Source organism: Hypanus sabinus, chromosome 3 (assembly GCF_030144855.1).
Source record: "Hypanus sabinus isolate sHypSab1 chromosome 3, sHypSab1.hap1, whole genome shotgun sequence".
Classification (NCBI taxonomy): domain Eukaryota; kingdom Metazoa; phylum Chordata; class Chondrichthyes; order Myliobatiformes; family Dasyatidae; genus Hypanus; species Hypanus sabinus.
In genome coordinates, this window is record NC_082708.1 from 3,336,660 (window position 1) to 3,351,731 (window position 15,072).

General features: G+C 45.7%; 1 protein-coding gene across 2 annotated transcripts in view; it reads left to right on the plus strand.

Moving 5' to 3' along the window:
• The first annotated feature begins 3,315 nt into the window (after positions 1 to 3,315).
• Positions 3,316 to 15,072, plus strand: part of rrm1 (ribonucleotide reductase M1 polypeptide) — a 56,560-nt gene continuing 44,803 nt past the window's right edge. Inside the window, exons 1-6 of one of the 2 annotated variants that reach the window (XM_059963539.1) lie at positions 3,316 to 3,420; positions 7,087 to 7,175; positions 8,222 to 8,399; positions 10,931 to 11,031; positions 11,537 to 11,596; positions 14,870 to 14,909. In XM_059963539.1, the coding sequence (XP_059819522.1) occupies positions 3,402 to 3,420; positions 7,087 to 7,175; positions 8,222 to 8,399; positions 10,931 to 11,031; positions 11,537 to 11,596; positions 14,870 to 14,909 (487 nt within the window). In that variant the 5' untranslated portion in view covers positions 3,316 to 3,401. Of the gene's footprint in view, positions 3,421 to 4,970; positions 5,026 to 7,086; positions 7,176 to 8,221; positions 8,400 to 10,930; positions 11,032 to 11,536; positions 11,597 to 14,869; positions 14,910 to 15,072 lie in introns of those variants that run through there. The other variant, XM_059963540.1, reaches the window with a different exon arrangement.

The following is a 15,072-nucleotide window of genomic DNA, read 5'->3' on the forward strand; positions in this document are numbered from 1 at the left end:
TGTAGGGAAGAAGGGTTGACGGCTGGGAATGACTGAAATGCTCACTCCGTTCTAAACTTGGGTCCATGTCCATCACCATTTGTGCCAAGTGTTCCAACTTCCACCATTCCCTCGCCGTTAGTAAACTCCCGGGATTTTCAAAATCGTCTGTTGCTTGCAGCATCTGAGAGATAGTTTGCCATAAAAAAAATACACCTTGAATGTGGATCACACCTTGGTCGAGTGGTTGAATCAGCGATGTTGTGTTAGGTGGCAGGAAACGCACTGTTATGTTCAGATGAATGCTGCCCAAATGTTTAGGATGGGCTGGTGCATTGTCAAGCAACAAAAGAACTTTAAAGACAAGATTCTGTTCCCGGCAGTGGCATCCCAGAGCTGTGTTACCTTTACCTGATGCCGCTATTTATAATTTCCAACTTTTTTTCATGTGTTAAAGCAGTTCTGTGCCACTCGGCTGATGGCCCAGGACATGACATCGGATGCTTAGGAGGCGTAGTTAAACATTTCAAGCACAAAATCACTGCACCGTAGGTAAAACCAACAAAAGTCTAAGAGCGCAAGATCGCACATCCACACCTTGCCAAAACCAATGCGAGACTGGCGGGAGTGAGACTGTGAGGCATGCACACCTGACTTGTATTGGCGGGAAAGCAGTACTCCCCGCATAACTGTGAGTTTTGGATGCATATAAGGAGACATTGGTAGAAACAGGTTCCTCGCATAACTGTGAATCTGCATAGTGTGAGGACGCATATAATGAGGATAGGGTGTACCAGAGAACTCGATCCAAGATATCATGGACCCTAGCCAGGGAGGCAACACACCATCTGGGATTCTTGATCTCTTCCACAGAACCTCTTATCTGTCTCCCTAACTATCGAATCCCCTATCACGACTGCCCTCCTCTTTTCCCTCCTTCCCTTCTGAGCTGAGGGTCCAGTCTTGGTGCCAGAGACGCAACCACTGCAACTTGTCCCTGGTAGGTTGTCCCCACCAACAGTATCCAAAACGGTATACTTATTGTTGTTGGGAACGGCCACAGGGGTGCTCTGCTCTTCCTGTCTATTCCCTTTCCCTCTCCTGACAGTCACCCAACTACCTGTCTCTTGACTCCAAGGGGTGACTATCTCCCTGTAACTCCTGTTTATTTCTGCCTCTGCCTCCCGAATGATCCGTAGTTCATCCAGCTCCAGCTCCATTTCCCTAACTCAGTTTGTCAGGAGCTGCAGCTGGATGCACCTTTTACAGGTGTAGTTATCGGGGACAATTGTGCTCACCCTGACTGCAAACAGAGCACTCGACTGCCCTAACTGCTGCCTCCATTACCTACTCCTGTTAATTAGAGTTATTAAAGGAGCTTACCCGGCCTTACCTCACTGGGAGCAAGCTCGTCCTCAGCCTCTGCTTGCTGAAGCCTCTCGAGCCAAAGTTTTCCTATTCTGTCTCCCACTCCGTTAATCTGTTCACTTTTTAAACCCTCCCAATGTCTCACGGGCTGACTTTCACGCACTTGCACAGTCGTGCCCCCTTCAAACTGCCGAAGAAAGGGGAAGCCTGCTGTATGAGCAACAACTTGCTCTCCATTTTATACATCCCTGGCTTGGATATCACACAGATAGCTCCATCGGCTGACCCTGACCAATGGAGGGTCTCTGATCACACCGTTGGCAGGATGTGCTTAAGCTAGAGTGCAGCAGAGATTCTTAAGGATGTTGTTGAGACTGGAAATCCGAGCAACACACAAAATGCTGGAGGAACTCAGCAAGCCAGGCGGCATCTATAGAAAAAAGCACAGTCGACATTTCGGGCGGAGACCCTTTGACAGGACTGGGGGAAAAAAAGTGAGTAGATTTGAAAGTTGAGGGGAAGGGAGACAGCAACACCAGGCAACAGGTGAAACTAGGAGGGGGAGGGATGAAGCAAAGAGCTAGGAAGTAAATTGGTGAAAGAGACAGAAGGCCATGGAAGAAAAAAAAAGGGGGAGTGTAGGAGCGCCCGAGGGAGGCGATGGGCAAGCAAGGAGATAACATGAGAGAGGGACAAGGGGACAGGAAATGCTGAAAGGGGGAGGGAGATGTAACTGGAAATTTGAGAAATCAATGTTCATGCCAACAGATTGGAGCTACCCAAACAGAATATAAGGTGTTGTATCCCCAACCTTACTGTGGCCTCATCTCAAGAGTGGAGGAGGCCATGGATGGACATATTGGAATGGGGATGGGAAGTGGTGCTTGTTATGGCTTTGTAGGTGTTCTGTGAAGCAATCTACATTAGTCTCTCCGATATACAGGAGGCCACACCGGGCACAGTATATAACCCCAACAGACTCACAGGTAAAGTGATGCCTCACCTGGAAGGACAATTTGGGTCCCTGAATGGTAGTGAGGGAGGAGGTATAGGGTCAGGTGTAGCACTTGTTCTGCTTGCCAGGATAAGTGCTGGTGGGGGGAGAACAGTGGAAAAGGGCAAATGGACAAGGGTGTCGCGTAGGGAACGACCCCTGCGGAAAGCAGAAAGTTGGGGGGGGGGGGGAGAGAAAGAAGTGCTTGGTGGTGGGATCCTGTTGGAGATAGCAGAAGAGACAGGAAGTGTTGAGTTACGAGGATAGACAGGGTGGAGCTTGGGCCCAAGAAGGCTGCAGAGTGACTTTCTGGAGCTTTATAAAATCATGAAGGCTGTAACTGGTCAGAGACACTGCTTGACCTCCAGCATATTGTGTGTGGGTCCAGGTAACCAACATACCCCATCACTGCCACTTCTCAACGTGATCACCAGCCAACCTTCACCCCTAGCTCCATTTCAGCTCAATAGTGTTTGAAGGGAGATGGGACAGAAAATGAGGGGGGGGGGGGGGTTGAGTTTCAGCCCAGAAACATTAACAATCCTGTCTGCCATCAGATTTCTGCCTGGACATTGAACCCATGATCACTACCTCACTACTTTTTATTTCTATTTTTACATTATTTTTTAAAAAATTAACGATTATATACAACTTCTGTATTTTATTACACTGTACTCCTGCAGCAAAAACAACAAATTTCACTATATAGGCCAGTTATATTAAAACGGAATCCGCCCTTCAGCCCAGCAGTATTCACGCCAGTCCCAGGTTTAACCGGACTTGAAGGCCTTGCGCTGCCATAGCAACTGAGTCCAAGCGGGCTCCGTCCTGATTGGTGGGCGATGAGCCCACCTCGCTGCGGAAAGAGTTCCATTGCAATTGGCTGAAAGGAAACTGTCTTTGGTTCTATTGGCTACTGTCGAGAGACGCCGGTCGCCGATTGGCTGCGACGCTGATAAATAGTCCGGCGGGAAAGAGCGGGCGCGCGTTGAAGTTGACGAGCTGTTGGTGTGGTGTCCTCCCGCAGTTCGGACCCGCGATCCCCACAGGCCCCGGCATCATGTTCGTCATCAAGAGAGGTAGTGAGCCCAGCTCCAGCTTCCCCCGCCGGTTGCGGGCGAGTGAGGGTGTCCCATGGGATGTGCGATCCGCTGTCTGGTGTTGTAGGCCCCATTTGGGAGATGGGTGCCCTGAGTGAGTGGAGGGGGGAGAAGAGACGGGTGACACAGAGAAGGTGGAGGGCACCGAGTGCCCCCTGCAAAGTCCCGGCCTTGAAGCCTGCCCTATGGGCGTATCAAAGGGATATATTGATATTTATTATTGTTCGCTTGGTTCTTTGTGTTTGCTGTGAATGCCCGCAAGAAAATGAATCTCAGGGTTGGATATGACGGCGAGTATGTACTTTGATAACAGTTAATTTTTTTGAACTTGGCAGGTACATGCGTAGGGAAGATTTAGAAGGGTATAGGCTACATAAAAACTACAGCACAATGCAGGCCCTTTGGCCCACTGATCATGTCCTTACCTAGCGTTACCCATAGCCCTCTATTTTTCTAAGCTCCATATACCAACCTGTAAGAACAGGTTCAGGTTCACATACAATTGATGGTATGTTTCAGTGGATCAGTACTGTCTGGATGCATGGGATGAGTTCATCTGTGAGACATAGGAGCAGAATTAGGCCATTCAGCCCATTGAATCATTCTGTCATGGCTGATATGTTATCCCGTTTCCCCGTGATGGCTCTCTTGTCTCATCCCCAAGTGAATCTGTGTGTCCAATAGAGGCAGGGTCAGGAACAGCTCTTACCCAGGGAAGGGGCAGGGGCCCAGTCGATTGGAGAGGGTCTGGACTCACAGTGGAAATCCCCCGCAGCAAGACCCATCAGGGTTGATAGGGTTGGATCAGGATGGGAGTCTTACACCCCATAGTTCCCCTTGTTCCTCTGTTCATGCAACATCCGTGAGCGGGGAGGGGGAGGGGGAGGAATATTTGTCAGATGTTGGAGAAGAAGCTTTGAGCTTTAGGGGAGGGGTGCTGGGGACAGAGGCCTGTGGGCAAGGACTGGCCGTGACCCGTCCTGTCATTGACAGATTGCGTGATTTGCCACGGGGAAGTGGATCAGTCTACAAGCAGGTAATGACTTCACTTTGACCCGGTGCTGCTTCAGTGCCTGAGGCTTGTGTCATGTCCGCCCCGGCCCCGGGAGTGTGGGCTGCCCTCTCGCCCGACTCCCGTCCCTTTGTTTGCCTTTTCCCTCCGTTTACGCTTGAATTTGGCGGCAAGGGGCGGAGCCAATCGCTGGGCCCGACCAATCCCCCTCCGCTGCAGGCCGGCGGAGCCAATCGCTGGGCCCGACCAATCCCCCTCCGCTGCAGGCCGGCGGAGCCAATCGCTGGGCCCGACCAATCCCCCTCCGCTGCAGGCCGGCGGAGCCAATCGCTGGGCCCGACCAATCCCCCTCCGCTGCAGGCCGGCGGAGCCAATCGCGGGGACCGACCAATCCCCCTCCGCTGCAGGCCGGCGGAGCCAATCGCTGGGCCCGACCAATCCCCCTCCGCTGCAGGCCGGCGGAGCCAATCGCTGGGACCGACCAATCCCCTTCCGCTGCAGGCCGGCGGAGCCAATCGCTGGGCGCGACCTATGGCATTCCTTTCTTCGGGGGTTGCTCGCCTCTAGTACAGGTCAGCGTTCAACGTCCCTCAGTACTTACGGACAATGACCAGCCCATCAACACTATCTCACTATTTTGCTCTTTAGCCTACTATTATTGAATTTTATTGCTCTATTCTCTCATTGTATAGCTATCTCAACCCAATCTATAGAATCCCTCAGAGCCAAAACTGCATAATGTCCAGGTGCTGTCCTGGCCTTTTATAACTCCAATTGAGCAGTAAAATGAAAGTCATGCATTAACTTGTAATTTAGACCAAAAGAATCAAAGCTGTCCACAATCTGCTCTGCACTCAATTACCTGATTTATTCCTCTCAACCCCATTCTTCTGTTGTAATTTATTTTTTATTGAGGTTTATCATCAAACAAACATTTCCATAAAATGTATTTCAGATACTGTACATAATCATATTTGTTGGAAATCTCCACATAATGATCTGAGGTATACACTTGTAGAAAGGAGAGGAGAGAGAACAATCAAAATAAAACTATGTACAGAGTGATTTTCTTTACAACATATTCATTGATTTGTGAGAATAAAATTAGGCCTATGAGGCATAATGTAGTTCAACCATTTTTCCCAGTATGAATCCAATTGTTCCAACTTATTAACAGCCCTTTTCCCCATAAGCTTTGATGCTCTGACCAGTCAACCTATCAACCTCTGACTTGAATAATGGCTTGGCCTACAGTCAACTGAGGCAAAGAATTCCACAGATTCAACATCCTCTGGCAGGGCAGGTATAGGAACTAAGGGTTTTTGGAATGAAAGTGTACCTGTTGCTAAAAGTTCCATATTTTGTTGGAAAATGCCAAAGAAGCATTAATAGGCCATTCAGCTTGTTTGTATTTTTACCTCATTAAATTGCACCTAGCATAGCTTTGCCTGTAGACTGAACCTGCCTCATTTCCATAAGCCTCTGTACTCCTCTCCCATGCCATACCTCATTTTGTGTCATCACACTTGATTGGATACATTTCACATGGTGAACAACTGGGAGCTGGAACTGAGCCTGTGGCACACACAATTTCCTTCCTTTCATCCATGTTAACTGTCCAGCTCTTAGTATTTTTTGAATATAGACAATAGACAGTAGGTGTAGGAGTAGGCCATTCAGCCCTTCTAGTCAGCACCACCATTCAATGTGATCATGGCTGATCATACACAATCAGTACCCAGTTCCTGACCTGTCCCCATATCCCTTGACCCTGATATCTATAAGAACTCTATCTAACTCTCTTGAAAGCATCCAGAGACTTGGCCTCCACTGCCTTCTGGGGCAGAGCATTCCACATATCCACCACTCTCTGGGTGAAAAAGTTTTTCCATATCTCTGTTCTAAATGGACTGCCCCTTATTCTTAAACTGTGGCCTCTAGTTCTGGACTCATCCATCAACGGGAACATGCTTCCTGCCTCCAGCGTGTCCAATCCCTTAATAATCTTTCTTTGTACCTTGAGTTCGGGTTTGTCATTCAACTGTAAACACATATGTGGCTAAATGAAACTGCATTCCTCTGGGACCACAGTGCAAAGCACATACATCTATCACAGCACATCAGATAATACTAGCAGAAAAAAAAGTATTCATTAGATGTACAAGCTGTTAAATATATAACAATACTGGTGCTGTCACAAATGTGCACTGGGTGGTAGCAGGGTATTTAGAAATCTGTGGGGGGAGGTGGGAGTGAGGGAAATAAGCTTGTTCTTGTATTGTAATACCTTCTGCCTGACTAGGATGTCAAAGGATCGTCCTCGACACTGCAGAGGGCTCTGAGAACAGCGCCTCTGCTGTATATTCTAGATGTGGGATGGTGGGGGAGAAGAGTGTCTGGAGCGCAATGTGCAGGGTTGCTGGCATCATTGAAGTGTTAGTGTGGGCATTTGAGTCCTTGAGGCATAGACGCTGTGAGCCAAGCAGTGAAGGTGTGAAGCTGGGCTTGCACCAGATGGTGTGGTGGGCTGAATGATCTGTTTCCATCCTGTATGATTCAGTGAGCTGTTGTGTTGCTACACTGTGTGACTGCCCAGAAAAGCAATCTTTAACCTGCGTTGTTTTGTGTTGCAGATGGTCGTCAGGAGAGAGTCATGTTTGACAAGATTACTTCCCGGATCCAGAAGCTCTGTTATGGTCTGAATCCTGAATTTGTAGATCCAGTGAGTGACTAATTATGTTCATAGTTGCTGGGCAATCACAGCTAAAGATAAATTTCAAAATTAAATGCATTTTGTAAATACATGATTTTGCAGGGAAATTGGTATTAAGAATGCTAAACCATGTCTTCTCTCTGTCCTTGCAAAATTGAAGCATTTTGCTATTACTGCAGCCTATTTGTAGTCAGTGTCAAAGATTGCAAGAACAAATCCACCATCTGCAACTAGTATTAGCATAATAAGTGCCAGCTATCCGAAGATAAGTGTTCAATTCCCGCTATTGTCTGTAAGGAGTTAGTACATTCTCTGCATGACTGTGTGGGTTTCCTCTGTGTGCTCCAACTTCGTCCCATGTACCAAAATCATACAGGTTAGTGTTGTGAGCATGCCAACCTTGGGAAGTGTTGGTCATTGGTGCAAGCAATACAGATTTCACTGCATGTGTTGATGTATATGTGATAAATAAGGCTAATCTCTAATGGGAGCCTAGTACTGAGGCATGATGGAATTTGATCAGCTCCAGTATTTTAACTCTAGAAAGGGTGTTAGAAGTAGTGGTCAATTCAACCATAGGCTCTGTATTAGTTATTTGAATGTCAACAGTGCCTTGGGTGCCTGTGCTCCCTCCCTAGGGCCTAGGCACAAGTTCAAGGCTGATACTTATAGTTCTAGATTGTCAGAAATGCTGAAAGTGTACTTCAAAGATGATAACACCATTTCCAGGATATCTAGCTTCAATATCCCTGGCATATCTCACTTCTGCAGTGTTGCAGAAAATGGTTGGTATTATGATCATGTTGCTGCTATGGGAAATGGTAATGCACTGATGGGCTCCTATGAGTCTGACATATCAATGACATCATTTAACAGGAATGTATGTTTCTCTTCAGGAATGAGTGCTTTCACAAGCTTTAGATGAGGCTCTGCTACTGGAGCTTGGTCCTGGGGAGATGCTCATTTGGAGCCAGGATGGAGTTCTTGTTCTGTAAGACGACGGTACACCAGCTGTAGGAAGTGTACAAAGCAGCTGATTTGATTTCTTGTTACAGGCACAGATCACAATGAAGGTGATTCAAGGCCTGTACAGTGGTGTTACAACTGTTGAATTGGATACGTTGGCAGCAGAAACAGCTGCTACCATGACAACCAAACATCCAGACTATGCCATTCTGGCTGCACGAATTGCAGTCTCCAATCTCCACAAGGAAACCAAAAAAGTGTTCTCTGGTGAGTACCATGGCATTGACAGGCAACCAGTCATAGAGCATCACCTCTGCTGAGGCAGAGGCTGCCATCAGCTCGTCAGACACCTCTGTCTTGGGGCGAAGGTTGATCAGCCCTATTGTTTCTGCTTTCACCACATGACTTTTATGTCTATCTTTATTTTGTATTTTAAGTAGCAATACAGCATGGAGTCCTTTGAGCCACACTGTACCAGCAATCTCCAACAAGCCAGATTAACCCTAACCCAATCACATATGGCCAAGTAACCTACTTGGTATGTCTCTGGACTGTGGATGGAAAGCGGTGCCCCCGAGGAATAGCCATGCATTTCATGGGGAGGATGTATAAGACTCCTTACAGGCAGTGTTAGAATTGAACTCCAAACTCCGGAACATGCCGAATTGTAATAACACTGCGCTGAGCACTATGCTGTGGTGAGAGGAAGGATCTTCCAGGAGATGAGTCTTCCTTTCCTAGGACTGAGGACTCTGGAGTTTTCCACAGCTCTGGGTTACTAGCCCCATGCCCAATTCTCCTTTCACAACGAGGCTAGGGACTGTCCATGGTGGAGTTGTCACAAACTAGTCATGGACCCTTCAGCCCATCCCATCCATTTGTCCACAATTGAGGCGGCACAGTAGTGTAGCGGTTAGCATGACACGACAGCACCTTCGACCCCGGCTTCATATCTCACAGCTTTCTTGTATGTTCTTCCTGTGACCACATGGGTTTCCTCACATTTCAAAGATGTGTTGTTATTACAGTAATCGGTTACATGGGTGTAATAGGGCATAGTGGTCTAATTGGGCCAGAAAGGCCTGCTGAAGGCTATTATCTCTGAATGAATAGATAAAATCAGCCTCGATTATTTAAGTATCCCACTGATTTGTCTTCTGACTTTTTTCCTCTGGCAGTGTGTTCTAGGTACCAACAACACTGTATAAACCATGATTTCCTCTCAAATCCCCTCTTAAAATGTCATCCTTTGATAAACCTGTGCCCTTTTCGTTGTTGCTACCCAATACCATGGGGGCGAAAGTTCTGACCTCCTCCCCATTTATACTCAACGAAAGAATGAATGTGTTACATAGGAAAAGGCCATTCAGTCCAACATGTCTATGCCAACCATTCTGCAACATCTGGGCTGGGTAGCTCACTTACCAAGGTTATTGTAGACGGTTTGATAATTACCAGACTACAAGGCCTTTGAAGAATGATTGCGATGGGATGCAAGTCAATTGTGATTTTATAAGAGGGGCTGGTTAGTGGTAGGTAAAAAACAAAGGCACAGGAACAGAATTAGGCCATTTGGCCAATCGAGTCTGCTCCGCCATTTCATCATGGCTGATCTCAGCCTCAATCTCCTGCTTTCTCCCCATATCTCTTCATGCCCCAATCAATCAAGAGTTAATCAACCTCGGCTTTAAATATACATACAGACTTGGCCTCTACAGCTGCCTGTGGCAGTGAATTCCACAGATCCAGCATTCTCTGGCTAATGAAATTTCTCCATCTCTGTTCTAAAAGGACATCCCTCTATACTGAGGCTGTGCCCTCTAGTCTTAGATTCTCCCATCATAGGAACCATCCTGTCCACATCACTGAGGACCTCATGTGATGTGTACGCACCAGCTGTGTGGTGAAAAAGGCACAACAGTGCCTCTTTCAACTCAGACGGTTGAGGAAGTTTGGTATGGGCCCCCAAATCCTAAGAACTTTCTACAGGGGCACAATTGAGAGCATCCTGACTGGCTGCATCACTGCCTGGTATGGAAACTGTACCTCCCTTAATCGCAGTCTCTGCAGAGTGGTGTGGATAGCCCAGCACATCTGTAGTTGTGAACTTCCCATGATTCAGGACATTTACAAAGACAGGTGTGTAAAAAGGGCTCAAAGGATCTTTGGGGACCTGAGTCACCCCAACCACGATTTATTCCAGCTGCTAATACAGCCGGGAAACTGTACCACAGCATAAAAGCCAGGACCAACAGGCTCAGGGACAGCTTCTTCCACTAGGCCATCAGATTGATTAACTCACACTGATTTGAGTGTTTATTTCTGTTATATTGGCTGTTCTATTTATTATAAATTATTATGATTGCACTTTGCACATTTAGTTGGAGATGTAAGGTAAAGATTTCTACTCATGTATGTGAAAAACGGAAGAAATAGTCAGTTGAATTCAATTTAATCTTAAGACCTTTCACCATTCAATAGGTTTCAAGGAGGTTACCCTTCATTCATCTGAATTGCAGTGAATACAGGCCCAAATCTCATGTAACACTTTCACAGCAGTTGCTGCAAGATCGGAGTTCAATTCCTGCTGCTGTCTAAGTTTTTATGGTCTCCCCGTGACCATTACAAAGACTTGTAATTGTGGTTAGTGATTAGCAGGCATACTACGTTAGTGCCAGAAATGGGATGACGGCTGTGGGCTGCCCTGCACAAGCTTTGCTGTGACACAAACTACACTTTTCACTACGTTTCAATGGCTGTGTGACAAATAAAGCTAATCTCTATATTTTGTTTTCCAGATGTCATGGAGGATCTGTACAACTATGTGAACCCCCTGACTAACAACCACTCGCCTATGATTTCCAAGGAAACCTTCGATATTGTGTTTGAAAATAAAGATGTAAGTGGGATATCAGGGGCATCTCTGCTAAAGATATCTGATTTAATGGTGAGATGTGGAGATGCTGACTCGAGCAGATGTTGTTTATTGTCATCATGTTCACCAAGCTCGAGGTCTGCTTTATCAATATAGTCAGAGCACCACAGCACAGAAACAGGTCCTTCATCCATTGACCTGCACCGACCATAGCCCTTCATGCCCCTCTCATCCATGTACCTATACAAATTACTACTTAAATGTTGAAATCGACTTAGAATTCCACAAAATCAATGTAAACATATTACCATAGTACATACATAGATCAGCCTTGAGATTCATTTTCTTCTGGGTATTCACATTAAATATAGAGAAACACAATAGAATCATACAATGAAGAACTGTACGCAAGATGGACTAGCAACCAATATGCAAAATAAAAATAGAAGTAATAATAAATATTGGGAAAATGAGATGAAGAATCCTTGAAGTCCATGGGTACTAATGAACTACTGTTCTTGCTCTTCAGCGTCTGAATTCTGCCATCATCTACGACCGGGACTTCTCCTATAATTTCTTTGGATTCAAGGTAGGTTTTCTTTCCAGAGCAATTGCTGGGTATCAAGACAATTTCAGAGTGGCAAGAATAATAGGCTTGTCATAGAGGAGTTTTAATTTTCCTAATGTGGACTGGGACTTCTATACTGGGCTTAGATGAGGTGGAAGTTTGGTAAGTGTGTTCAGGAAGCATTCCTCTTGCAATATGTAGAGGGACCTACAAATGGGGGCAAAGCTCAAGCTACCTTTGGGTAATAGGGAAGGGTACGTGACTGAGGTGACAGTGGAAAAGCACTTTGGGACCAGTGACCATGCTTCTGGTAGCTTCAATATACTCACAGAAAAGCATAGAACTGGTCCACAGGTTCAAGTTTGAGATCGGGGCAAGATTAATTTTGCCAGTGTTGGCAGCTTGCAAAGGTTGATTGGGGTAGGTTGTTTGCAGGCAAAGAGAACATGGGCAAGTGAGAAGCTTTTAAAGGTGATAAACTGAGAACTTAATGTCTGCATGTTCCTGTTAGAGTGAAGGGCAAGAATGGTAGGACACGTGAGTCAAATACAAGCAGCTCAGGTTGTGTACAAGTGAGGCAGAAGTATACATAAGAAGTAAATCAGGAAGGCAAAAAGAGAACATAAAATGACTTTGGCAAAGATGATTAAGGTATTTTAAGGAGGAAAGAATCTCTGGAGAGAATGGGGCCCCTCTGAGACCAAAGGGGACAATTTCAAGTGGAGCTGCAGGAGATTTGAAAAGTATGAAATGAATATTTCTCTTCTGTTTTTACTGAGGAGAAAGATGAAGACTCCAGAACTAGGAAAAGTAAACAGGGAGGTCTTGAGGATAGTCTGCATTTCAGTAGGGGGCTGGTGCAGGATGTCTTAGAAGGTATGAAGGTAGACAAGTCTCCAGGGCCTGATCAGTTTTATCTAAGAAGACAAGGAGGCTGGAGAAGAAGTTGTGAGAACCCTGTTTGAGAGACTTGTGTCAGGAAAGTTGATGAGGGCAGGGTGGGCTTCAGTAAGGCCTTCTGAAGTTCCATTCGTCGGGCTGCTCCAAGGTTAGATCACATGGAATCTACGGAGGACTGGCCAGTTGTATACACAGCAGATACAAAATGCTGGAGGAACTCAGCAGGTCAAGCAGCACCTATGGAAATGATAAATAGTCAACATTTCAGGCTGAGACCTTAATTCGGGACTGAAAAGTAAGGGGGAAGATGCCAGATTATAAAGGTGGGGGGGGGGGGGTAGGGAATGGAGCACAAGCTAGGTGATTGGTGAAGTCATGTGGGTGGAAATGGTAAAGGGCTGGGGAAGAAGGAATCTGGTAAAAGTGGACCATGGGAGAAGATGAAGAAGGGGCACCAAGGGGCAGGTGAGGAGAAGAGGTAAGAGGCCAGAGTGCGAAATAGAAGAGGAAAACATCTTTACCAAAAGCACAAATTGATGTTCATTCTTCAGGCTTGGAAGCTACCCAGATAGAATATGAAGTGCTGAATGTCCACCCTGAAGGTGGTCTTGTTTTGCAGAACATGTTGGATTGGGGATAGGAATTGAAATGGTTGGCCACTAGGAAGTTTTGCAGTTTGGAGGTGGTACAGAGGAGCTTGACAAAACTGTTCCAATGATGGTAGAAGGTTGTTTCAGATTGAAGCCCCGTGACTGAGAGGATTCTGGGTCAGTGCTAGGTTAATTGTTTCAGCTATATTAATTATTTGAAAGTACAAAGCATGATTGGTAAGTTTGCAGATGATATTAAAATGGATTGTATAGTGGACCATGAAGAAGGTTATCTGAAATTGTATTGGATCAATTGTAATTGTAATGGAGGTGTTGCATTTGGCGAAGCCAAATCCAGATAGGACTTTCACAGTAAACGCCATTGCCTTGGGGAATGCTGTGGAACAGAGAAACTTTGGAGTGAAAGTACAGAATATGGAGTCACAGGTAGACTGGGTGGTGAAGAAGGCTTTGGACATGCTGGCGTTCAAAGTAACTGTGAGTGGTAAGTTTTTTTTTCCATGTATACCTGGAATGTGCTGCCTGGGGTAGTGGCAGATGCAAGTACATTAGAGGCTCTTAAGAGGCGTTTGGATAGGGACATGGAGGTAAGGAAGATGGAGGGATATGGACACAGTGAAGGGATTAGTGTTTGGGTGTTTTTGATTTGCTTTTTTAGGTGGCTTGACACAACACTGGGCTGAATGACCTGGTCCAGTGCTAAACTGTTCTGTGTTAAATTTATTACCAAAGTACATATGACACCATATACAGTACAGCCCTGAGATTCATCTTGTGGACATTTACGGTGAATACTAGAAGCATAGAATCAATGAAAGACTGCACCCAATGAGTCAGACAAACAATTAATGTGCAAAAGACAACAATCTATGCAAAATAGAAAAGAAGTATAAATAGGCAACAAATGTCTAGAACTTAAGATGAAAAGTCCTTGAAAGTAAGTCCATAGGTTGTGGAAACAGTTTGGTGATGGGGCAAGTGAAGTTGAGTGAAGGTATCTCCTTTGGTTCAAGAGCCTGATGGCTGGGGAGTAATAGCTGTACCTGAACCTGATGGTGTGAGTCCAGTCAGGGCACTAAGTATAAAAGTTAGGATGTCATAGTGTGATTGTACAGGATGCTAGTGAAACTGCACTTGGAGTATTGTGTTCCTTTTGCTGCAGGAAAGCTTATTAAACTGGAAAGAGTGCGGAAAAGATTTACACGAAAGCTTAGGGACTGAGTTACAGGGAGAGGTTGGACAGGCTAGGATTTTACTCCTTGCAGCATAGGAAACCGAGGGGTGATCCTGTAGAGTTGGGCTCATAAGAGGATGAATGCACTCAGTCTTTTCCCCAGGGTTGGTATATCAACAATGAGAGCGCGTTAAGATGAGAGGAGAACAATTTAAGAGGAACCTGATGGTTTTTTATTTAGACATGGATGCCTGGAATGTGCTGTCTTGTGATAGAGGCAAATACATTATAGGCTTTTAAGATGAGTTTTTTAATGAAAAGCTTGTGTCTATGTGAATATAGTGGTAAAGACAGGTGTAATATCAGTTCAGAAGACAGTTGGAGAGGTACATGGACTGGAAAAGTTTAAAAGTTTTCATAAAAAATGGCAAATGGCACCTTGATCAGTTAGGCTGAAGGGCCTGTTCCTGTTCTCTGACTGATTTGTAAGTACTGGAAAATGGGGCCTTGATCAACATGAGTTAGTTGGGCTGAAAGGCCTGTTTCCGGCTGTGATTGATTTGTTGCAGTGCCCTTGTGTGATGTCTTCTTCCTGCTGTTTCTTCACAGACTTTAGAACGTTCTTATCTGCTCAAGATCAATGGCAAAGGTATGTGTTTTCCAGGTGCACGGATTCCTTTCACATTCCGAAGATGTATGGTTAGGGTTATGAGCATGTTCATGTTGAAAGCATGGTGGTCTGCCCCAACTCGTATTCTGACTAGTTGTTGGTGCAAAACAGTGCTGTGTTTTGTTGTACATGTGGCAAAGCT